This window comes from Chlorocebus sabaeus, chromosome 1 (genome assembly GCF_047675955.1).
Source record: "Chlorocebus sabaeus isolate Y175 chromosome 1, mChlSab1.0.hap1, whole genome shotgun sequence".
Classification (NCBI taxonomy): domain Eukaryota; kingdom Metazoa; phylum Chordata; class Mammalia; order Primates; family Cercopithecidae; genus Chlorocebus; species Chlorocebus sabaeus.
This window is the reverse complement of record NC_132904.1, coordinates 40,017,252-40,042,842: the sequence shown is the minus strand read 5'-3', so window position 1 is coordinate 40,042,842 and position 25,591 is coordinate 40,017,252. Positions and strand designations below refer to the sequence as shown.

General features: G+C 34.6%; 1 protein-coding gene across 3 annotated transcripts in view; it reads left to right on the top strand.

Annotated features, from left to right (window-relative positions):
• The window catches only part of LUZP2 (leucine zipper protein 2), a 582,381-nt gene that overhangs the window by 266,809 nt on the left and 289,981 nt on the right, over positions 1-25,591 (top strand). For all 3 annotated transcript variants that reach the window (XM_073017719.1, XM_073017721.1, XM_073017722.1), the window contains exon 5: positions 10,300-10,362. In XM_073017719.1, coding sequence (XP_072873820.1) covers positions 10,300-10,362 — 63 coding nt within the window. The remainder of the gene's footprint in view (positions 1-10,299; positions 10,363-25,591) is intronic.

Genomic DNA, 25,591 nt, shown 5'->3' with positions numbered 1-25,591 from the left:
GTTCTAAGTTTAAAAATTAAAAATATTGCCTATGTAACATAAGCAAGATAGGAAAATATATGTGAAAGAATAAGAAAGAAAGAATTGTCAACCACATTAATGTCTGCCACACAGAATTTAAGAAACAGATACAGTAAGGGAAGACATTATATACAAAATAAAATAAAGTAAAAGCGTCATAAATAAGTATATGCCTAATAGTGTAGCTCCAGTATTCATCAATCAATAAGCAATAGAACATTAACATAAGCAGATAAACAGAATATCTTAAAAATACAATTGATAATTTTATTTTCTGTTACATCTAGCAGTTTGTTATAAAAGAGTTAATGAAGGATACCAAGGAAGAGATGACTAAGGCTAGGAATAGTGGAAGAGGCAAGAAGCTTCCATGCACTTCCCAGACATGCCACCCTCCAGGAATCTTCAGTGTTCATCCATGTAGGAACACAGTCCTAGGTTTTTATGGAAGCTTCATGACTTCAGCGTTATGCCCCGCAGGGTATAGGGCAAGATTCTCTTTAGAATGAGAGTTTTATGACCCGCAAACAGCAAGACAGGGAAAGATTAGAATCCCATTTAGTACAAGTTATTAAAATTGCTTGAGGGGCAGATGTACACGCCTTCTGTTTTACAGTACTAGGTAGATGAATTTCCCAATCAGATTCAATGCTCGTTGCCATAATACAATCGGTTAAAAGTGACCAAACTGCTTCACATGAAGTGTGTTCCAATATATCAACTTTTATAATCCTATCCATTTTTACATTTTTAAGTTCTCATCCCAGGAACTTCTCTTCTTCTCCTGCAGACCATTTTACCGTCTCTTGTGCAAAAGACCTTGGGCCCTCAGCCAGGGATTAAGCAAAGGGAACCTGGCCCTGCTGTCAATCTTTATCTTCATTAATAAGTATAGCCATTACCCCAGACAATGCCAGGGATGGGTTTCTCATTGTAATCTTTTAAAATATTCAGACTTTTTAAATTTATTCAGACTGGGGGAAAGAGAGCAAACTGGTTTGGGGCCCTCTAATGTTGTTGGACCAGCCGAGTCTCCCTTTGGTCTACTCGGCCTTTTATCATGCTGTATTTAGACTTTTGTTTTAACCCCATTAATTACTATTTTATTCATTTAGTATTTTAATAATCATCTAAAGATTTCCACCTTGCTGAGATGAATCCCATGACTCTCTCTTCTTTTTCTTTGTAGTTTCACCTCATCAGTGTTTCTTTTGTTTGTTTATTTGAAATTTTTTGTAGAGATGAGGTCTCACTATGTTACCCAGACTGGTCTTGAAATTCCGGCCCCAAGCAACCCTTCTATCTTGGCCGGCCAAAGTACTAGGATTACAGGTGTGAGCCATCATGCTCTGTCAATGTTTTCTTTGTTCATCTTATTTGTTAATTATTTTAAAAATTTCAACTTTATGAGATGAGTTATTTCACTCTCCCCACTACCCTTCACTGTTCTCTGGTTAATTTACCTGATGTTTTATTAGCATCTGTAGTGACCTATGAGGAGAAGTTGAGACAACATATTTGATAAGGCTTCTCTGACTGTCTCTGTTTTGTATCAACAGCATTATATGAGGTGTTCATGAAAATGGGGCTCCCTTAACCACAGCACTTACCGTGACCTGAGTAACAAGCATATATAGTCAGTGACTATCCCTGTCATCATAAAAGCAGTCCCATATGGCTTGCAAATGAAGCATATCAACTGCTTCATGTGGGGTGCTCCACTTGACACTTACAGGTGGAGTCAGACAGTCCCCTTCAGAATTTTACAGTGGCTTTTATCCACCCCACTAGACTGGCCATTTCTTCAGGAAAAAATTCCTGTGTATCTAGATGATATATACACATCTGCAATATTCAATAGTGAGCTGTAGGTCCTGCATCAATGCAAACATGTTCTTCTACTCTGCGTCATTTAAAATGAAAGACACTGGCTGGGCACGATGGCTCACACCTGTAATCCCAGCACTTTGAGGGGGTGAGGTGGGTGGATCGCCTGTGCTCAGGAGTTCAAGACCAGCCTGACCAACATGGTGAAACCTTGTCTCTACTAAAAATACAAAATTTAGCTGGGCATGGTGGTGGGAGCCTGTAATTCCAGCTACTAGGGAGACTGAGGCAGAGGAATCACTTGAAGCTGAGAGGCAGAGGTTGCAGTGAGCCGAGATCACGCCACTACACTCCAGCATGGGCGACAAGAGCAAAACTCTGTCTCAAAAGAAAACAAACCAACAAACAAACAGAAAAAGAAAAAAACAAAGACACTACTCTCAAATTAGTTACTTCACTATCCATTTTAGTAAAGGTTCCTCAGAAAGATGATACCAATGTACAAAGTGAACCATTCCTTCACATTATACTAAGTTTCAATAGTTACTTGTTTTTGCCCTTCTCCCACATTGACCACCTTCTTGGTGACCAAAGGTCTCAGAAGTGCTTTCTGTTTTCCTGACATAATTTTCCCCTTTGTGGGTAGCTTTGAGGCTAGTGGTCTGAGCTCAGACGGACTCGTATCTGAGCTTGGTTTAGCCTAAAGGCCTCAGCACTCCTTTTAAATTTTATTTTAGCTATTATAGATAACAATAACCAAGGGTTTGATCATGGTGCTTTTCTCTTATTAGTTTCATAATCCAAAAATGAAATTCTAAGCCCCCCAGTGGATTGAATGGACTCCCCTCTCAGCCAACAGGATTGCAAAGAAACCTGAAAAACTAGTTCAGGAAGAGGGTGACACACATGCCTCATTATACTCTCTTCTTTTGGATTTTAATCACAACTGACTAACATTAACATTAAAACTGAGATCTTAAGACTGACAAAACAGATTCTTTGTAGCAATTAAGAAACAAAATTCCATCCCGACTCTAGTGTAACATCGCATGGCATATAAAGAAGGAAGTCAAATTATTTCGCATCAAAATTTGTTTTCTTAACCATACTTCGAAATGACTCTTTTTATCGGTAAAGAGTCTTTATTAATATAACTCAATCTTTTCCCTTCCAAGCCCTCCAATCCTGAGGAGATTGACTGCGACCCTGGCACATTTTAAGGCCTGATAAGAGACGTTTGCCATCTATTCTCTGTAGAGTCAGCTTCTGTGGAGGCTTTATCTATATAGTAAGAACTTTGGCTTTCACCACCCCCCTTATTTTAACGCCAAGCATTTCTTTCTGCTGGCTTCAATCGTAGACAAAGCTTAATTGTTTTACGAATTAGCAATTTTTAATTGTTTTACCAATTACCAATCAGCAAAATTTTAAATTCACCTGTGACCGGAAAGCCACATCTTCTCCCACCTTTGAGATATCTTACATTTTCGGACCTAACCAATGTGTATCTCACATGTATTGATTAGATTCCATATGTCTTCCTAAAATGTGTAAAAGCAAGCTATAACCCAACCACCTCAGGCACAGGCTCTCAGGATCTCCTGAGACTGTGTCAAGAACCATTGTCCTCACAATTGTCTCCAAATAAATCTTTTCAAATATTTTACGAACTTTGGCTTTTGTCGTCAACAGTTTGCATTTCCCTATGTATCCGTATCTAAATTCCACTGGTAGCTTTTACCTTGAGTAACCAAATGCAGCATAACTGCAATTATATACCATGGGGGACCATGTGGCCACCCAGGAACGAAAGGTTCTTCACCCCCTGCTCTTTTATTCTTTCTCTTCCTGAACTGTATGTTTCCCTGAGCCTAAGCAGTGCTAGCAGATCTCATTCCCCTGACACCAATTGTTTTGGGAAAAATTGTCAAACTATGTTTTTCTTCTGCTCTCATACCACAACAATGAACACAGACCAAATGTGTGGGGATTTGTTCCACTAAGAAGTAGCAGAGACCAGCTGAGTCTCTTTCAATTTAATTCTGACACTACCTAGCTGGAGATAGTGTCAGATCCCACAGGTTGAAGGCTCAGTCACTAAGATTGCCTCTGCTGTTGAGACACCAGTCTCAAGTCGGGGCCTATAGAGCTTCTGACCCACCGGCTTCAAGTTGAGGTTCCCATAACCACCTCTTTGGTTTTGATTAGTTTTCTGGAGTGGTTTACGGAACTTGAGGAAACATCTATATTTACTAGTTTATTATAAAAGCAATGAAAAAGTATACAAAGAGATGGGTAAGGCAAGGTGTAGGAGAAGGGGCATGGGGTTTCCATGGCATCCCCGGGTATGCGACCCTCCAGGAACATCTGCATGCTCAGCTCAGGAAGGCCTGAGAACAAATGTTTGTGTGTATATCATGAAGCTCTACAATTGACAGTTTTAAACTATTAGTATATAGTGAGAAATGTCCAACAAATTGCCTATATTTTTACCACACCCAGAAGATTTACAGAAATGATACACAAATAAAATATGTATTGAAACATAAAGTTCTATAAATTCAAAAATATTAATAGCATGTTATTAAACTCTATTTTAATAAAAGTAAAAATAATTTTTATAAGCAGTCAAATAATTTATTGTTTAAAAATATGTTCTAATAACCATTGGATTAATGAGAAATGATCAAACACTGTCATACTTGGCACTTAATAATAATGAAAATCGTACATGTTAAAGTAATATTTAGTGGATAATTATTAGCTTTAAATGCATTTTCAGGTAAATGAAAGATAGATGATATTAATTCAAGAAGTTGGTTAAAAAGCAAAAAGTCGATCTCAATGTACTAAGGAAAGAAAATTATAAAGACCAGACAACAAACAATAAACTATGAAAGGAACAAAAATCCCCTAAATCCTTATTTCTTTGAAAAGATTATGCAAAGAGAAAAGATTATGATAATAATTGAATAAAAATAAAAGACTCAAGTGTTAAAACGTAAAATAAAAAAGAGAAAAAGGCCATATTCACAATTTAAAGTATTATCAGCAACTGTCCACTAATTAATTTTAAATTCTTAACAAAAGTCCTAAGTTTGATTAATGTGAAATTCCAAAATTTCTGCAATAAGAAATACAATACTTGAACAGACCAATGCATTTGGAATTTTATTGTACTAAAAGGCATCTATTTCCCCAAATTCCAAGAAGGATTTTAATGATGACTTTTACCTAATTTTCAATGACCAATTAATTCCTAATAAATGCAAGTATTTTCTGGAAAATAAATAACTCTCATCTCATTATGTGAGCATATGCATTTATTATTGAAAATCAATTCATAACAATATGACTAAATAAACTAATAGGCATATTTCATTAATGAATGTAGATGTAAAAATTCTGAATAAACAAATCTAAGAGTATATTAACAAAATATGCGGCATGATCAATGAATACAAACATGTCTTATCTCTTCAGGAAAATGTGTTCTATGTTTTGAATTGAAAGAGTGATACATTCTAACTCAGAAACTGTAAAGAGATGACAGGATCTTTAACTAATATGGGAATGACGTGTATGTGTGTGTGTATATGCGTGTGTGTGTGTACATGTGTTTGTGTGTATATCATGAATATTTTATTTTATAATGTGCATCTGGTTGATGTTGGAATGTAGGGAAAGATTAATATCACTAGGGTCAACACTTACAAATTTTGGTAAACATTCAAATAAAATCCTTTGTAATTTTTCTTCCTATTTGAAGAGTATAGGTTAAATAAGGATTAAATTAACACATATTTATAGCTTTTTTATTGTATAAATCATCCACTAATTATTTTCACTGAAAGGAAGACTATGGTTGTAACTGAAGTTTGGATAAATAAAGGAGATTAAGATCTCAAATTGGGACAAATTTTGGATTTGATTAGAGAAATATTGTTGTGCTATTTTAGATTTAAAAGCAGATAATCTTATGTATTGTCCTTGATTAAACATCAAATTACTAAGGCTTTTTTTCTATCAAAATAAGAGATTGTTTATTTATGCACATATGTTGCAAATACTCACAACATTTGGTAAGTCTATAGTAAAATGCTAAGAAACATTGACTTATTTATCATTTTTTCATTGATTCAAAAAAGATGATCTTTCTCATTGAACTTTTAAAAATATGAAAAAAGATATATATCTGAAAAATTAAATTAAAAAACAGTATATCTTTCTTGATCTAATTCTGTTTAAAAAATACTCTTTATGTAAATACAAACATTTATGCTTATACCTAAGCAAATAATGAAATGGCAAATATTTCAAACCTGTGACCCTAATGGAAAACCCTAACAGGCAGCAGCGAAGAATGGGCTCTCAGGTGTGACCAGGCTAATTAAAGATTTTAATGATTATTGACTGCATTTCCCTACACTTGTTAATTTTTATGGCTTAACTTGTCCTCAGACATCATTAGTCTAATGCAAGAATTTTAGCTTCAAGCTTTGAATCTCATTAAAAATAAAGAGTTGCTATATTCTTTCAATCGTATTCACAGTAAATAGAATGTATTTTCTGTTTCTGAGAATTATTTCATAACTATCAGTAAGAATGCTTATTGTTTCAGGGGTATGAAAAATCTGTTGGAATTCTAAACCCATGACCTAAACTGCTAATACATTTTAAATGTTCAGAATATATTTTATGTCTTGAATAATTAAGTATTGCATTCTTAAGTTTTTCTGTCCTGGTTTAACATTTAATAATTGTAGTCTTGACATGGTAATGTGTTTTCATTATACTTTAATTAAAGTTAATTGTTAAGTATGAACAACATGTGCAGTACCCATATATGGGGATTTGGGGGAAATAATGGTATCAGTGAAAGAACAGGTTATTAATATAAGTAATATGGCTTTAAGTAGTTCGTGACACAACTAAAGACAAATGTGTACAAAGCAAAATTTTCTGGGGCTAATAAAATGCGTGTGTAGAAAAGAATGTAAAGGCTGTTTTGTGGGGGATACACTGTTACTCTGCATAGGTGTTTAATTTTGAATGGGGTTAAGTTCTACTTGGTGTAAATCAAGAAGTATCTGAGACAGATCTCAATCAATTTCAAAGCTTATTTCACCAAGGTTAAGGACATGCCGGTGACACAGCCTCAGGAGGGCCTGAGAACATGTGCCCATGGTGGTCGGGCTACAGCTTGGTTTTTTATGTTTTAGGGAGACATAAGACGTCAGTGAATACATGTAAGATTTACATTGGCTTGGTCCAGAAAGGTAGGACAACTTGAAGTGGTGGGGAGCCAGTAGGGTGGTGGGATGTCCAGCTTCCAGGTCCTAGTTGATTTCAAAGATTTTCCGATTGGCAAATGGCAAAGATTTTCTGATTGGCAATTGGTTATCTAGGATTTAGAATCAATAGTAGGGAGTGTCTGGGTTAAGATAAGTAGTTGTGTTATGGAGACCGAGGTTTTTATTATGCAGATAAAGCCTCCAGGTTTCAGAGCAAATAGATTAACTTTAAGTCTCTGTTTTAATGTTAAATTCCCATAATGGCCTGAACTTGTGTTTCAGGTTAACTTTGGAATGTTGTTGGTGAGTGGAGGAGTCCATTCAATTGATTATGAGGACTTAGAATTTTACTTTTGGGTTCCAGTGGTGATAACTTGGTTTTTCTATCAACTTCAACTATCTACCTAATGGACAATGAGGACTAGTGTTTTGCGGTTACTGTCAGTAGTTTCAAAATTCAAGCTTACTTTGAAAGTTAATATGGCTAAAACACTAGATATGTTAATTCTCAAGTTTCTCTTTCTGTATTATGTGTTCTTTTGCCATAAAAATTGTTTGGTTTGGGTTTTCAGTAACAACTGAGGAAATGGTAATGCCTGGAAACTTCACAGGCCTGAAAGAAAAAAGTGTTAACAGGTGTTGTAAAACTTCTGATGGACTTTATGGAAAGTCAAGCCCAGGAATCAGATGTGATGAGGCTGTTAGGTGGTACTGGAACTATTGCAGCTCTTGAAGATGTCAAAAAGAGGAATCCATGGATTTTCGTTCTGTAGTCCTCTAGGTAAATGACTCAGCTGGCTTCCCATTGACTTTTTCTATTTCTGTAACAACTGACTTCCTCTGCATATTATTTATGCAACACTTAACACAGCCTTAATAGTACCTTGTGACATCCTTAATCTATCTCAGCTGAGAACTAGCCAGTTTTCTCTGGAGGTTCCCAGTTCAAATCTCCCAAGGAAGATCCAACAGCCCAGATTTCATTTTAGAGTCAGAATTATTTAGTTATACTTATTCTTTACCCTGGACTTTCCATATCCTGTGTATTAATCTGTTCTTGCGTTGTTATAAAGAAATACCTGAGACTGGGTAATTTGTAGGGAAAAAGGGTTTAATTGGCTCATGGTTCCACAGGCTGTACAGGAAGCTTGGCTGGGGAGGCCTCAGGGCGCTTTTACTCATGACAGAAGGCAAAGCTGGAGTAGGCATCTTCACATGGGCAGAACAGGAGGAAGAGAGAGAAGGGAGAGAGATGCTACATAATTTTAAACAATCATGTCTCACAATAATTCTATTACAAAAACAGCACGAGGATGATGCTAAACCATTAGAAACCAGCCCCATGATCCAATCACCTGCCACCAGGCCCTACTTCCAGCATTAAGGATTACATTTCAGCATGAGATTAGAGTGGGAACACAGACCAAGACATATCATCCAGTAACTGGGAAATTACGATAATGGGAAGAATCTTTCAAAGGATGATTGCTAATGCCAGAGCTGTATCCAGGCTGTGGGTCACTCACCGCTGGGCTCTAGGCTGCAGACACCTATATACAGCTCTATGAGAGAAAAATCTATCTCATTTAAACCTCTGTATTTAGGGATATGTCAGTTATAGGGCCTTATTCTTCACCTTGATTAATTTAGTAATTGTTTAGCTTCAACTGTGGTTACTAACTACAATAAATTAACTGGTATTACATAAAATAAAGATGAATAAATCTCATAAAGTTGATTTTCTCATAATTTAGACAAACTTTAACATAAAGTGATAGTATTTATTTTTCATGAGCACATACACAATAAATAAAATGTATCAAAATATGCATGAGACAAATATGTAAGTTCAGTATAGTGATTACCTGGGGGTTAGAAGGGAAGAAAGGACTAGAAGTTAGCTGAAGCTTTAATAATAAATAATGATAAATTAAAATATATTATTTATAAAAGGGTCTGAAGAAAATTGGACAAAACATTCATATCTGGTTAATGTTTAGGGTTAGCCCATAGGCATTTTACGTTATTACTTCTTGTTCTTTTCTTCATGTTTGAAATGTTTCAGAACTAAATATTTTTTAAAGTTGTGTATGTGGTAAAAATTAACCTTCCTCCTAAATTTGATTTCCAACCCAATGACTCAGTCTATCTTTAGAGACAACCTAGATCATGAGTCTCTTTTGTCATTTCAAGAAACCTCTAAGAATATATTGTTCAATGTACGAAGCTATTAAGCATTAGAAATATGACTAATCCAAACTGAGATGTTTTGTAAGTGTAAAAAACACACATTGAAATCTAAAGGCATATAACACAAAAAGAATGTAAATTATATCATGAATAATCCATGTCCAAATCATATTTTCAATATATTGAATTAAGAGTATTAGAAAAATTAAATTTACCTTGTATCATTACTGTATTAAAAAACTTGACTAAAAGAAAATTGAAAATGTGATAAATTAAATGTTTCATCCACTATCACAGTTATTTTCTTATTATAGGGCACCCTCAGTGACTATAAAGTCTCAGTGACTAGTATACTCTCAGGGATTATAAAGACTATAAATTCTATAAAAATCTTTACCACTTACTCTACTACCTTTTTTTACAAAGTACTTGGGGCAGGTAATGCTATTTTTAGGAAATACAGTTGGAATAAGTGGCATAAGGTGACGGATCCTGACAATATCTTGTTTAGAAGGAAGCATCATGGTGTCTTCGGTAAACTATTTTTAATGTCCCATAGTTCTGAGGTAAGGGATATTTTTATGCAATTGCTCTCAACCTTGGCCACAGGTCATAATTACCTGGAGTGTTTTAGAAATAGAGATTCCTAGGTTCTAGAGTTGAATCTATTTTTTCTTTTTTAAAGAACCACATTTTTAAAAGGAAATGAAGTTTATCCAGGTAAGAGAATCACAATCATAAAGTGTAGGGTTTCTTGATTAAATAGTTTGTTAAATGAAAAAGGGATATTTTAATATAATCACTGAATATATGTATAAATTTAGTAATGAAGGTTTTGATTAAGGAACAGTGTAATTCTTTGTTCTTTTTCAATATTTGTTAATAAATAATGTATTATTTTTCAAAATAATGAAAGTCATGGTAATGAGTTTGGAATGTTTCTACATAATAGTCTATTCATTTTCAGATTAATTTTTTAAAGACTGAAGTTGAAAGAAAGAGCAAAATGATCCGAGACCTCCAGAATGAGGTAAGATTTATTACATCTTAGATACATTTTATATAAATCAAATAATATACAAAAATGCACATATAAATTTGCCACTAGTTAGGAGTATTAAACACATGCACATATAATTTTCAGTTATAAACTGATGTAGAGAAATTGTAAGGTTAAGAATTCCAAAAAGTAGATAATCCTTACATTTATATATATTCAATAATTTCATTAGTCCAAACTTCTCTAGTTCATTTTTCTTTCTAATTATATTTTGCTTAGGATGATATTAAAAATCAATTTTCATTGAATAAATTTACTTGTTTAATAAATGACATTACAGGAACTAAAGAAGAAAGCTAGCTAGAAATTGGCTGCATGTTAAAAAGGGCCAATCTAGAATGAAAAATGTGTTTAAGGATAATCTCAAAGTAATGCAAATTTAAACATAAACAAGTTGTAATCATTTTCATGATAGCCTTTAAAATGTAAGAATCCTAATAAATACTGCGTACATTTTTCTTGTTTGATTCTTTATCTTGTTATACAGCTACTTTAATTTTTTATAATTTCTCCATTACCTATTTCTACCTTTTCATTTCCTTTTTATTAAATGCAATTAATTAAGACCATTGAGGCATGACTAATTCATGATGTCTTCCTTGATCAATCTCACTAATTATGGTTTATTTTGAATCCTGATTATGATGTAAAATATCAACAGACTAGAGTTATCAGACTACTGGGTGTAATGGATAATATTTGTTTGTTGGGGTCATTTAGGGCTCAGTGAGAAAGCCAGATTGCTCAAATCAAAAAATGTTCACCTACCATTTAAAACAAGGAAAACATTTTGAACAAGATTAAAGTCAGTTTTAAAATAGGATAGGGAGTACATTTATATATGCACACACACACCACACACACACACATACAGAATCAGCAATGTGAACCCAGTTGTATGATTATAAGAGACTTTCAACTTTATTTTTATCTTTATATAAGTATCATCAGTTCACTTTTTATATTAGATAACTTCTTAAAATCTAGAATTCAGCTAAGGAGAAAGTTGTTTCAAAAAACCACTAAGCTGGGCACAGTGGCTCATAACTATAATCCCAGCACTTAGGGAGGCTGAGGTGGGAGGATCGCTTGGGCCCAGGAATTCGAGACCCGTCTGGACAACGTGGGAAGAGCTCATCTCTTAAAAAAAAAAAAAAAAAAAAAAAAAAAAAAAAAAAAAAAAAAAAAAAATTAGCTGGGAGTGGTGGCTCAACTCTAGTCTCAGCTTTTAACAAAGCTAAGGCAAGAGGATTGCTTGAGCTTGAGAGGTCGAGGTTGCAATGAGCAGTGATCATGTCACTGCATTTCAGCCTGGGTGACAGAGCAATACCCTGTCTCTATTAAAAATAAATTTAAAAAAATAAAAATTAAAACAACAGCAAAAACCTACTAAGCAGGCTCATGCCTGTAATCCCAGTGCTTTGGGAGACCAAGGTGGAAGGGTTGCTTAAGGCCAAGAGTTCCAAGTCAGCCTAAGCAACATAGTGAGATTCCATCTCTACCAAATAAATAAATAAATGCAAAACTATGAATTATTTATAACAAATAACAAAATGCTTTGTCTTTGGAAGTTATTTTCATAGTGAAATTGTACTTTGGTAACTACGCAGACTAGAATAATTCAGAAAGAAATACAACCCTACAGAAGTAAGATCTGCTAAATATAAGTTTTATAATTAAATTTGCTACTATTCACTTTTATACTATTGAGAAATTATGAAATGAAAGTTGATAACCAAAAAAACTTTTGCCTTTTACAAACCCTAATGGTGAACATATATTAGCAATTCAGTGTTTTCAATTTTACTCCTTTATATTAATTTATTTAATTTTTTAACAAATAATCAGTATGTATGTAGAGCAGTATGTATGTAGAGATTAAGGCAGATTTATTTAACGAAATAGCTGGCGTATACACTGTACAGTGAAGTTATATGGGCACTATTTGGAAGATTTTTAGTTCAAGCATAAGAAAAAAACAGGTAAATTGATTAAACAAAATACAGTGGTGAAGGAGATAAAACAAATACAAATAAATTTCTGGAAGAAGTTTGAAATCCTCTAAGTGGTAACTTTTGAGTGAGGGAATTAGGGAAGTATCAAAAGATGAAGGTTAAGTCCCTCCTATGCCTATTTTGTTGAAGGTTTTTATCATAAAAGGATGCTGGATTTTATCAAATGCTTTTTCTGCATCTATTGAGATAACCATATGGGTTTTGTTTCTAATTCTGCTTAGGTGATCTGCCACATTTATTGACCACATATATTAAGAAATGAGATAGACAGCAGTGCAAAAATTTTTGCATTTTTTTGTAGAGAAGAGATTTCTCTATGTTGCCCAGGTGGGTCTTGCATTCTTGGGTTCAAGAGATCCACTCACTTCAGCCTCCTAAAATGTTGGGATTACAGGTGTAAATCACCATGCCCTGCCAATCAGAGTATTTCAAGCACTTTTATTTTATCTATCTCCAGCTACCTATATCTTCTCATGGGCGCCCCTTTTATCCTCTGAATTGTACTGTTGTGACTTACAAAAGCTCTATTGTGATTGATGTGGTCTCTAAGTTTCAGTTTTTGGCCTTCTGCTTTTCTCTTTATATTCTTTTTTTATGAAACGTTCAAGTCAAATCTATTCTGCAACAGTGTGTATTTCCTTGCATCAAATGATCATATTAACAATTAACAAGGGGTGAAATAATGTTAGCAAAGCTTTAAAAATCATTTTGCTTTTCTTTCCATTATGTCGAGTTTTGAAGCAGTCAGGCAAAGGACTTTTCAAATTTTAAAGAAATCGTTATCAATATAAGGACATAAGAAAAAGATTGAAAACTTACGAAAGGGCTTCCTTTTAGTGGTTGTGGTGATAGTTATTGTGTTAAAACTCTTACGCTTTTTGCTAGGTAAGATATGAATACAGAAGTTTCTGTTAAGACTTTTCCTTTGCGTTGAAACAAGAGATTTATGAAAAATCTGCATCAAATATTAATTTTGATTATAGTGTGCTTTCTTAGAAGTCAATTCCCTCCAGGATCTGCATCCCAAAAGAAGAACACTAAATCCTGAATATAAAGCTGCAAAGAATCAAATGACTATGATGTTTGAGATAAATGCAAAAAAAATTGTATTTACACTTTTATTAGTTTCATTATTGTTTTTCTTAGTCTCTCTCTGTCACCCAGGCTAGAGTGCAGTGGCGCAATCTCAGCTCACTGCAACCCCCACCTCGCGGGTTCAAGTGATACCCCCGGCTCAGCCTCCTGAGTAGCTGGGACTACAGGCATGTGCCACCAAACCCAGCTAATTTTTTTATTTTTAGTACAGATGGGCTATCACCGTGTTGGCCAGGTTGGTCTGTAACTCCTGATCTCAGCTGTGATCCACCCACATCAGCCTCCCAAAGTGCTGAAATTACAGGTGTGAATCACTATACCCAGCTTGTTGGGTTTTTTTGCTCTGTTAACAATGTTACAAGTAAGTGGTCTTCCCCAATCTCATTTTCCCTCCAAAATTTATATTTTTAGTGTGTAATTTGTAGAATGTAAGATTTCCTATATGCAAAATTGGACTTATAATTGATATATCACCAGTTTTTCAGTAACTTTCTGATCTAAATCTCTAGTTCTAATCTCTCTTGTGTAATCTTTCTGTTTAAAAGGTTAACTGAGATATAGTACTATTTTCAAAGAGTTTATTTGAGCAAACAACAGTGCATAAATTGGGCTGTTCTGAACTAGAAGTGGCTCAGGAGCTTCTCTAAGGAAATATAGTGGAAGGTTTTTATGTGACTAAAATCGAAGGGAAGCAAAGAAAATATTTGTTTAGTTACAGTTAGACAGTTGCTGTATTTGGTCTATCCCATTGGAAAATCTCTAGTTAAAAAATTACAAATTTGTTTCTTCTGTGTGGTTAAGCTCAAGGTCTGTTTTTCTTTAATGCAGGCATTTATTTACAGTGGCCCACATTAAGTTTTTCACACATTTGCAAATCAAGCAACTTTAGGTCACTTACAAAGCCCAACTGGCTTTGTCTGCTCAAGGATTCTTCAGGGCTCATCTCCATTTTAATTTACTTTAACACATGCTTGTGCTTTCAATGTTTATTTTGCATTTTGTGTTTGAATATGGTTTGGTTGCAAAAAAATATACAATTTTGCACCATAAAATAAATCACAACAAGGAAACAAATGAAAAATTCAACCTCCCTTCTCTAACTTCCATACATATGGCAACTGCCTCATCATGTAGTCAATCTCGCATGCTTCAAAGTTCAGAATTTATTCTGACTTTCACTTTCAAAAAAGCCTTTCTATGTTATCATTTCATTTTTTTTTTTTTTGAATTTTATTTATTTTACCCCTAAGATAAAATCAATTTTTCTGTAATGGTCTGAGATATAAGACAGGCTCAAGAATGAGTAGCATAATATGTAAGTCTAGGAAATATTAAGCAAATCAGGCCCTGGTACAAGCATTTTTCAATGTCGAATTTTTTTTTTTTTTCTTTTTTTGAGACAGGGTCTCACTCTGTCACCCAGGCTGGAGTGCAGTGGTGCCATCTCAGCTCATTGCAACCTCTGCCTCCTGGGTTCAAACGATTCTCCTGCCTCAGCCTCCCAAGTAGCTGGGACTACAGGCATTATATTTTTAGTGGAGATGGGGTTTTGTCATGTTAGCCAGGCTGGTCTTAATTCCTGACCTCAGGTGATCCACCCGCTTTGGCCTCCCAAAGTGCTGGGATTACAGGCATGAGCCACCGCGCCCTGCCAAAAATTTTAAATAAAGGTGCTAGTTGGATAATGTTCAGGGCTTTTTAAAGAATTATATAGCTGGAAATACTTGATGGATGCTAGTATTTAAACAGTCTATGCTCAAGGGGTTAATATTTAAAATATGTAAGAAACTCAAGCAATTAAGTAGCAAATGAATAATCTGATAAAATGGGCAAAATATCTGCATAGACATTTATCAGAAGAAGATTTACAAATGCCCAACAGATAAATAAGAAAATGCCCTCAACATCACTAATCATCAGGAAAATGCCAGTTAAAGCTGTGATAAAATATCAACTTACCTCAGTTAAAATGGCTAATATCAAAAAGAGAAGTAAGGAAAGCTGGCAAGGATGTGGAGAAAGAACTGTTAGACACTAGTGATGGGACTTCAGTTAGTACAGCCATTATGAATAACAATATGAAAGTTTCTCAAAAAATTAAAAAGTAGAACTACCATATGATCCAATAACGTAACTACTTGATATATATCCAAAGGAAACGAAATCGATATGTTGAAGAGACGTCTACACACTCATGTTTATTGCAGTACTATCACAATAGCTAAAACATGGAATCAATGTGTTTATAGATGAATGGATAAAAATGTGGTATATAAAACAATGAAATACTATTCAGCTATTTACAATAGTGAAATCCTGTCATTTGTGCAAACATGGATGAACCTAGAGGACATTGTGTTAGAGGAAATTAGCCAAGCACAGAAGGACAAATACTGTATGATGTCACTCATATGAGGAATCTACAAAAGTTGATCTCAAAGAAGCAGAGAGAATAGTGGTTATCAGAAGCTGGAGAAAGTAGGGAGTAGAAGGAGATGGAAAAAGACTGGTCAACAGGTACAAAGTTAAAGTTAGGTGGGAGAATTAAGTTCTGTGTCTTATTGCACAGTAGGATCACTGTAGTCACCAACAGTGTATTATGTATTTCAAAATAGTTAGAAAAGAGGATTTTGAATGTTCTCACTACAGGGAAGTAACAAGTATTTGAGGTGGTAGATATGTTAATTACCCTGACTTGATAATTACACAGTCTATGCGTGTATTGAACATCACATTGCACCTGATAAATATGTACAATTATGTGTCAATTAAAAACCTAATAAAACAAAAAACTTAAAAAAATTTGAACTTGTTTTTGATAAAATAATGAAAAACACATTCTGTCTTGATTTAGTGAGTAGATAGATATGGAAGAGAAGGGAAAGATAGAAAAGATGGGGCAGATGTATTTTCCTTACTTTCTTCTATGGTATTCTGTGGTTTTTCCTTTTCTTTTTCTTTTTTTTTTTTTTTTTTTTTTTTTTTGATTATCATTGATTTCCTGAGACTTATTCGATAGCTCAAGGTAAGGATGAAATAGAGAATCACACTAAATTCTCTCTCTCTCTCTCTCTCTTTTTTTTTTTTTTTTTGAGACAGAGTCTTGCTGTTTCACCCAGGCTGGAGTGCAGTGGCACGATCTTGGCTCACTGCAATCTCTGCCTCCTGGGTTCAGGCGATTCTCTTGTCTTAGCCTCCTGAGTTTCTGGGACTATAGACGTGCACCACCACTCCCGCCTACTTTTTTTGTATTTTCAGCAGAGATGGGGTTTTGCCATATTGGCCAGGCTGGTCTCGAACTCCTGACCTCAAGTGATCTGCCTGCTTCAGGCTCCCGAAGCTCTGGTATTACAGGTGTGAACCACCACACCTGGACACTAAATTCTCAAAGTTCAGAATTTATTCTTTCACTTCCAAAACACCCTTTCTGTACTATCATTTGCAATGTTCTTGAATTGTAATTATTTTTCTTCTAGGATAAAATCAGTTTGTCTGTAATGGTCTGAGATATAAAAGAGGCTCGGGAATGAGTAGGATAATATAAGTCTAGGAATTATTAGACAAATCAGGCACTGGAACAAATATCTTTAGTTTAAATTGGATCAGTAATCATAAAAGTGGGTTTGATTCTGCTCAGTGGTGGAAATCAGAAATTAATCCAGCTACTCTATGTTGGTGGCATCCTTTTCCTTTTATTATTTCATGTCTCTATTTTCCGCTCTTTCAGTCTCTCAGTTATTTTGCTCATCTGTTTGTTATATGGACCGTATAGTTTACCGAATTCTGGCTTATTAATACGTCTTCTTCAGCTCCTGTTATCAACTGTTTTAATGTCCTTTTATATTTTGTTTTAATGTCATTGCTATAAGTACCTGGGAGAAAAATCTTGCATAATTCAAGTCACTGGCCAATTTCTGGATTCTCAAATAGTTCCAAATAGCCATTGACACATATCCAGGAATATGATTAATAAAACATTGTTTTTAGGGGCAGTGAAGCAGTTACTATTCTTGGTTATGACAAAATTTGTTCTTTAGAGAAAGGAATGTATTAATTCCTATAGATGCCTTACAAAATTGTTGGAAGAGCTAAAAATACAGCTTCTAGGTTGTACCTTAGAAACAACTCAACAAACACACCACTGATTTGGCTGTCTTGAAAAAGTGCTACCTCTGCCTGAATCAGGAAGATGCCAGCCTGACTGCTGCCCTGCCACTGCAGGCTCCAGCACCACACCACCCTGGACCTTCTGCAACAGAGGATGGGTAACATTTAGTCTATTTTCTCAAGTAACAGATTTCTCTATCCACGTATTGCAGGGATCATGTCTGAATAGTAAAGCCTGAGTCATATCTGCCCTAGAACCACAATGAATTGTCAGATTTTGTTTATTTGTCTGCTTTAATTTTTCACAGGAAATAATAGATTTGACACTATAGAAAGCTTTCACATTGTAGAAAGAAGGCCTCATAAATTAATAACCTGTGTATTAAAGGCAACTTTTCTCAATAAAGAGTTAAGGTCCATGATAACCAGCTTTAGTATATAGTAGGTCTTCATTGAAGGCTATTGAATCAGTGAGAAACAAGTTCTGAGTACCAATGATGGAGTACTCAATACTGTGTGAATGTATGTTATAGTATCTTATGTATATACATGACATCTTATCTATTCTTGTGATTTTTAACTTTGCGTTTGTCAGAATTATTTTCTTAACATGATTCAAATTCCTTGAAGTTAGAAACCTACTTTCCATACATCATAATTCACATTTTTCACAAAAACAACACAGGGCCAGGACTTTGCATGTATTGGGAATGTATTAAGACCACATTCAAGTCTGTTCTTACTAGTACTAATGAATTACATGAATTAAAAAATAATAATAAAAGACACTACCTCCAAAATAGGAGATAAAAGCTTAAATACTGATAAGATGTGGCTGCGTCCCTACCCAAGTCTCACCTTAAATTGTAATAATCTCCATGTGTCAAGGGTGGGGGACAGGTGGAGGTGATTGAATCGTGAGGGCAGTTTTCCCCACTTTGTTCTCCTGGTAGTGAAATAAGTCTCATGAGATCTGATGGTTTTATAAATGAGAGTTCCTCTTTACAAGCTCTTCTTGCCTGACCTGACACCATGTAAGACATGACTGCTCCTCATTCACCTTCCGTCATGATTGTCAGAACTTCCCAGCCATGTGGAACTGTGAGTCAAGTAAACCTCTTTCCTTTATAAATTACCTAGTCTCAGTTATGTCTTTATTAGCAGCATGAGAAGAGGAGAATACAATTCCTAATTAGCAATTTTCCCTCATAGGGATGCTTAAAGACCCCACAATATATAAAGATTGGTATCTGAGAATCACTGACCATCCTGAAATGATACAGAAAAATGGTATATGTGTGGTATTTTTCAAGGAAGAGGGTCTAGATTCTCAGAAAGAGTCCTTGATTAAACCAAAAAAACAATAAAGGTCAATAACCAATGATCTAAAGTTAATAAAACTCTAAATTTTAAGAAGAAAACTCACTTTGGTTCAACTCTTGTGGTTGTAAATCTTTCTTAAATAAATTATTCTACCTTCTTGCCTCAGTAAACACACTGAAGTGAAGATGATGGGATATTTCCTAACAGGATAGAGTGGTTCAGGGTCACCATTCTGAAAACGAATTCTTATGCCTGCCAGCAGATGAATAGGTGTAAGAGTTTGAGTCAAATATTTACTGAGTACAGGATGTACCCAAGAGGTTTTTAAATCATTTAATTATAACTTTTTTATTCCACTTTAGTCCTGGTGATTTGCCTCTTAAGTAATGATTTCCGTGAAATGGTGGTCAACTGATTGTTCTGGTTAATTTCGTATCCAGCATGTGAAGCTTCCTATAAACTATCCATATAAGGTTCTAAGGCTAGTGTTAAAAACTATAAAAAAGTATGTGTCTCAAAACAACAGGAATTTCCTGTCTCTCAATTCTGGAGGCTACAAGTCTCAATCTACAGTGTCAACAGTGCCTCCTCTTGGCTTCTAGCGTCTCCTGGCAATCCATGATGCCTTTTGGCTTGTAGTGGTATCACTCCAATCGCTGCTTCAGTATTCATATGACCTTCTAATTCATGTGCCTCTGTGTCTTTGTGTGTCTTCTCCTCTTCTTATAATGACATTAGTTATTAGATTTTGAACCCACTCTAATCCAGTATGACCTTGTTTTAACATAATTTCATGTGCAAAGACCTGATTTCCAAATAAGTTCATATTCTGAAGTTCTAGGTAGACATGAATTTTGGGGTGATACTATTAAACCACTCTACCATCTGTGGCATTTTGTATATTCCTCATAAACAGCGTAGTTTTTTTGTTTTTTGTTTTTTTTGAAAGGCAAGCAGAAAGCATTTTATTAGGTATAAATCTATCTATGGAAGTATCCTAAAACTGCTTATTTAAATGCATATTGTAATATTTATCTGTATATTTATTTCTGGAATATATTACTTAATTCCCAATATTGTCCCAACATTGTGCTAGATTCCAGAGGCATACAAGTATTATTAAAATCAAATTAAGTAAAACAATCTCTAACCATGAGAAATGTAAAGATTTAATGTAATTCATTTAATATTGTTACTGAGAAGTATAGAAATCCTTGGTTCTTGTCTAACTTGGAAGAAATAATTCAGCCAAGAGATAAATAGCAAACTTTAAGTAGCAGAGTTTATTGGAGGAAGATAAAGTACACTCCTAGAGAGATGTAGAAAATAGCTCCAGGCTGGTCTAGTCGGAAAAATAGTCATAATAGTGTTTACTTACAGGTAGTACACTGTGAAGGACGAGACAGTGTGGGCTGCTCAAAACAATGAGCCAGCAGCAGCCAGGGTTGGGAGACTTACTTTATTATGGGTATATTATGTAATTACTCACGAAGGAGTGTGAATTATTCATGGTTTGGGAGGTCCCTTAGGGTGCACACGTTCTGTGGTTGTACATGCTAAGTACACATGTCTCATGTCTCAGCAGCATTTAAAATCTCCACCTAGAAGTATGTTCTTTACTATTATAATCAGCAAAAGGCTACTCTCTGGTGAGTTTTGGAGGAGTGCACATGCTTGTCACGAAGGAAAATCTCTAGCATGGTTATCTCCCACTAGGGCCTGTTAAGCCCCCTGCAGTGCCTGAGGACCCTAACCACAAGGCCACATGTAGCCAATGTAGCCGTAGCCATTGTCCTTCTTTTTGTCAGTGGGCAGCATCTGTGATGGTTAATACTGAGTGTCAACTTGATTGGATTGAAGGATACAAAGTATCGATCCTGGGTGTGTCTGTGAGGGTGTTGCCAAAGGAGATTAACATTTGAGTCAGTGGACTGGGAGAGGTAGACCCACCCTTAATCTGGATGGGCACCATCTAATCAGCTGCCAGCATGGCCAGATGTAAGCAGGCAGAAAAATGTGAAAAGAGAGACTGGACTAGCCTCTCAACCTACATCTTTCTTTCGTGCTGGATGCTTCTTGCCCTCAAACATTAGACTTCAAATTATTTGGTTTTGGAGCTCAGACTCTGCTCCTCAGCCTGTAGATGGCCTATTGTGGGGCCCTGTGATTGTGTGAGTTAATGAGTTAATACTTAGTAAATTCTCTCTCTTTCTCTCTCTCTCTCTCTCTCTCTCTCTATATATATATATATATATATAAAGAATATATATATAGAAAAAATATATATGAAGAACATATATATAGAGAAAATATATATGAAGAATATATATAGAGAAATATATATGAAGAATATATATAGAAAATAGATATAAAGAATATATATATGTATGTGTGTGTATGTGTGTGTGTCTCAGTAGCATTTAAAATCTCCACCTAGAAGTATGTTCTTTACTATTATAGTCAGCAAAAGGCTACTTTCCAGTGAGTTTTGGAGGAGTGCACAGGGGGATCTTTTCCCAGGGGGATCCCTTGCCTGCTCATTTCTGGCTATCTACCTACTCTAGCAATATTACATAACTGGTGAGATATTTGCCATATAATATAAAATACAATAATAATTACTAAAATTGCACAAAACAACTACAATGAAAATCATTGAAATGAGAGTTTTATAACATAACATGGAAAGGGGGAAGATGATGACAATAACCCAGAAAAGTGTAATGGCTACTGAAGGCTTCATCTAAGGGATAGCTCTTGAAAAGTATAAAATAATTTGAATTTATGACTATTTGCTCACTACAAAGAAAGTAAACATGAAAATGTTGATACCTCACAAGTCGCCTTGTAGGTGAAGAAATTGTTAGTTGTTTATTAATGTGCATAAAGTAGTTCATTTTGATAGTGCATTGTAGTGGAATCCAATTTCAGGCCATCTTACTTGCAAAGAAAATATTTGCAGTTCCCAAATCAATGCTGTAAGTATCTGTTATAAAAAGACATTGGGACAGCCAATCCAATTGTTACAGCCAAAGCATAATATAAAGAAACATAAATCTGAAAAGTTATCTTAACTGATACATCAGCCAACTTTCTCCTTCTCAAGGATGTTGTAGACTTTTTACTTAGTATTCCAGTGGTAAGGCAGGATGGCTGTCTTATGGAAGTTTGCAGCCTACTTTAAATTTCATTTTATTTACTGCTTTTATCAATTAATTTCACTCAGTAATTTCCTGCAGCAGAATGTTAGCTAGGATAACTACATTGCATGCAATCTTAGACGTGACTTCGTTGAAACCATGCTCCTCATACCCCTGGTTGCATCTGGGTCGCTTTTTCTGCTCTCTGATGGAGAGATAGCTAGTGTTCCCTGAAAAGGCTTCAAGTAAAGGGGAAAATTTAGCTCTTTACTCTTATGTCTTTTGTAAACATTATTTTGTGTACCTCAAAATGTGGTTGATTTAGTACATGAGAAAACTATGCATGTTAGACATTTAGTACATATTAAGCTGTCAACAAATGGAAGCTATCATCATCCTCCATTATTGTTATTGGGTTCTGAGGTAAAATTAGTTCATCAATAAGCAGTGTTATGTACAGATAAATGTTTATTTAGCAGTGGTTCTAAAACTCAAACAACCAGTTGAAAGCTTCTTCAGTTCTAAAAATCAGCCAATCAACAACTTCATAACTTAGAACCATAAGTTAAACTTATTAATAAAAATACCAAGATAAGACAGGACTCTATTTCTCACTTTTAGACAGTCTCATTTCATCTCTCAAAGTATTTCTTTCCACATGTCAGACAAGAAGACTAACAACTGCACAATTCATATTTTACTTAGAAACAATAGCCTATGGAGAAAGCCTTTTCAAATTGGACTAGCAGAAAAATCCCAGAGAAGATACTGAATTGATCACATTCCTGAGTCGACCACCACCATCAGGGAAATGGGCAGTTTAACTGCTAAGCCTAAGTCACATTTCTGCTCTTACGTTGGATGAAACTTACCCTACTCTAAACACAGATTTCCCACAGGAAAGAAGAGTTCATTATAGAAGAGTACCTGGACTGATAACTAAATACATCCAGAAAACTATCAAATACTTTTACTACTCCCTGCCATTCTCAATCCTTTCCTTAATATTCTTCAGATCATAGAATGCAGTAATAATGTAATTGTTTCTGGTCCCAAGTCATATGTGTTATATTCACATTGCCATATATTTGTTAGTAATGTACCCTTGGCTATAATTCTACCATTGTTCCAAACATATTGAGGATCTTCATTCTTCATCTTTTATATTTACTTACTACATTCAGATACTCCATAAAATGGCACTAAAGAAGCTCTAGTCATATGATGGTAGGTAAATGATCATCTCCATTTCTGTACCTGGAAGGAAGTGGAAGAATTGCTTTCTTTTCAGTCCTCAGAGATTCATCATTTCATTGCATGTACTTGACACCCCCCTTTGTGCTTCTTGTATCCAGCATTATGACTGGAACTTCTATGCCTATACAGCCTTCATTCCCAACAGGACATGGGTTCCATCCCCTTGGTGACACTGTAAGTAGTCTTTACTTAAGCATAGGGATTGGATTTGGGAAGTGTAAGGAGCTACAACTTGTTAAAGGTGTGAAAAAGGTAAATTCTTGGGGGGCTCCATTTAAACAAGTTGGAAAAATAGAAAGAATGCTGCTTTCATGACAGACAGAGAAGAAACAAATTCAGACAATATACTTAAGACTTACTATTAAAAACTATAAAAATGAAATACACGTATATTATCCTAGTGGATTCTTAATGAAAATCTAATGTATCAAAATTGGTAACTGTTTCAATGACAAAATAGTAAACATATTTATACTAATCCTAAGTAAAAAAGTTATACTTTTGTTTAACTTCTATATAAAATTTACACAATTTTTTTTACAACTTATAGTCTTATTCTAAAAGCCATGTGTAATAGAAAAATTAAACACTTCATTTTACTTTATTTTCTTTACAGCAGTTACTAATCCTTGATATTATAGTACATAACTCATTGATATACTTGTTCATTTTCATTCTTCTCTTCTGTTTGGTTTTTAATTATTTTGTGTATGGTAATGAGCATATAACATGAAATCTCTCCCATTAATGTATTTAAAGTACATAATACACTATACAAGCATTATTTTCTTAAAGTTACAAGAACAAAGGCTTTATCTTTTTCTAATATTATATCTTCTCCACATTTTCTGTAACATAGTAGACACCTGATAAATATTTGTTGAGTGAATGATAAATATTCATTGAATATGTTATATTTCTATCAGTATCATATAATGGACCACTATCCATAACTCATAGAAATGAGAGTTCTCAAAATGGTGAGAAGTTTTTCTTAAATCAAATGTATAATAAGCTGGGTACAGTGGCTTTTGTCTGGAATCCCAGCACTTTTGGAGGCTGAGGTGACAGGAATGCTTGAGTCCAAGAATTTGAGACTACCTGGGCAATATAGTGAGACTTTGTCTCTGCAAAAAAAAATAAAAATAAAAATAAAAATAAATAAAAGATAAAAAAAATCAGCTGGGCATCGTGATGCATGCCTGTAGTCCTGGCTATTTAGAGGCTGAAGTGAAGGGGTCTCTTAAGCCTAAGAGAATGAGACCACAATGAGTTGTGGTCACACCACTGCATTCCAGCCTGGGCAACAGAGCAAGATCCTTTCTCAAAAATAAATAAATAAATAAACAAATAAATAAAATATATAATAACTTTAAAATATAGAAATTAGAAAATCTCATATTGATTAGAACCAGCTAAAACTTGAATTCTTAGATTTTTACAGAAGGGGCTGAAAGGCAAGATATTTTACTCCTGGTTACTGTGACATGCTGCACTGAAATAAAGGATAAAAGCATGTAAGAAACAAAAAATAAAAGAAGAAAGAAAGTAAATGAAGGAACATGAAAAGAAAGGAAGGAAGGAAAGATGAGAAAAGAAACTTGGCTTGGGTTGAGAATGAAGAGAAGATTTCTTTCTAGCATTTAAGACTTATTTACTGCATCATCAGGGAAAAGTCACAACTTTGGTGACTATCACTGGTAAAATAAGAGGTTTGTATAAAATGATCCCCATGATTTTTTAAATTTCACCTTCACAATTCAAAAAGTATAAATAGCACATCAACTGATACCATCAGTAATACCTGAGTACCAAACTCAATGTAAATTCCAACTGAATGGTCATTAGTATTTCAAACAAGTGACTCTCAAATGTGTTTGGATTTGCCCAGAGATTTTCTGAGCATTTCAGAAATGTGTGTGTTTGTGTGTGTGTGTGTGTGTGTGTGTATTTTTAAATGTCAAAGTATGCTATTCTTTAGCACATGCCATAGAAAAATACACCATGAAGAGTTAACCAAAATCATTTTAAGAAATTTTCATCATTGCACCTATTTTTATGATGGTAAAATGTTAACTTTAAAAGAAGTTGATTTTTTAAAAGTAAAACATTATTTTCTAGGTTATTTCTAGCAAGTGTGCACATTTACAAAGTGTTGGAAGTATTCTTGAAACAATCACTTAAGCAGTTATCAACTGTTTTCTTCCTCAGACATAAGAAAATGCCAGTGCTTAGAAGACAAAAAGTAAATGTCATGGGTAG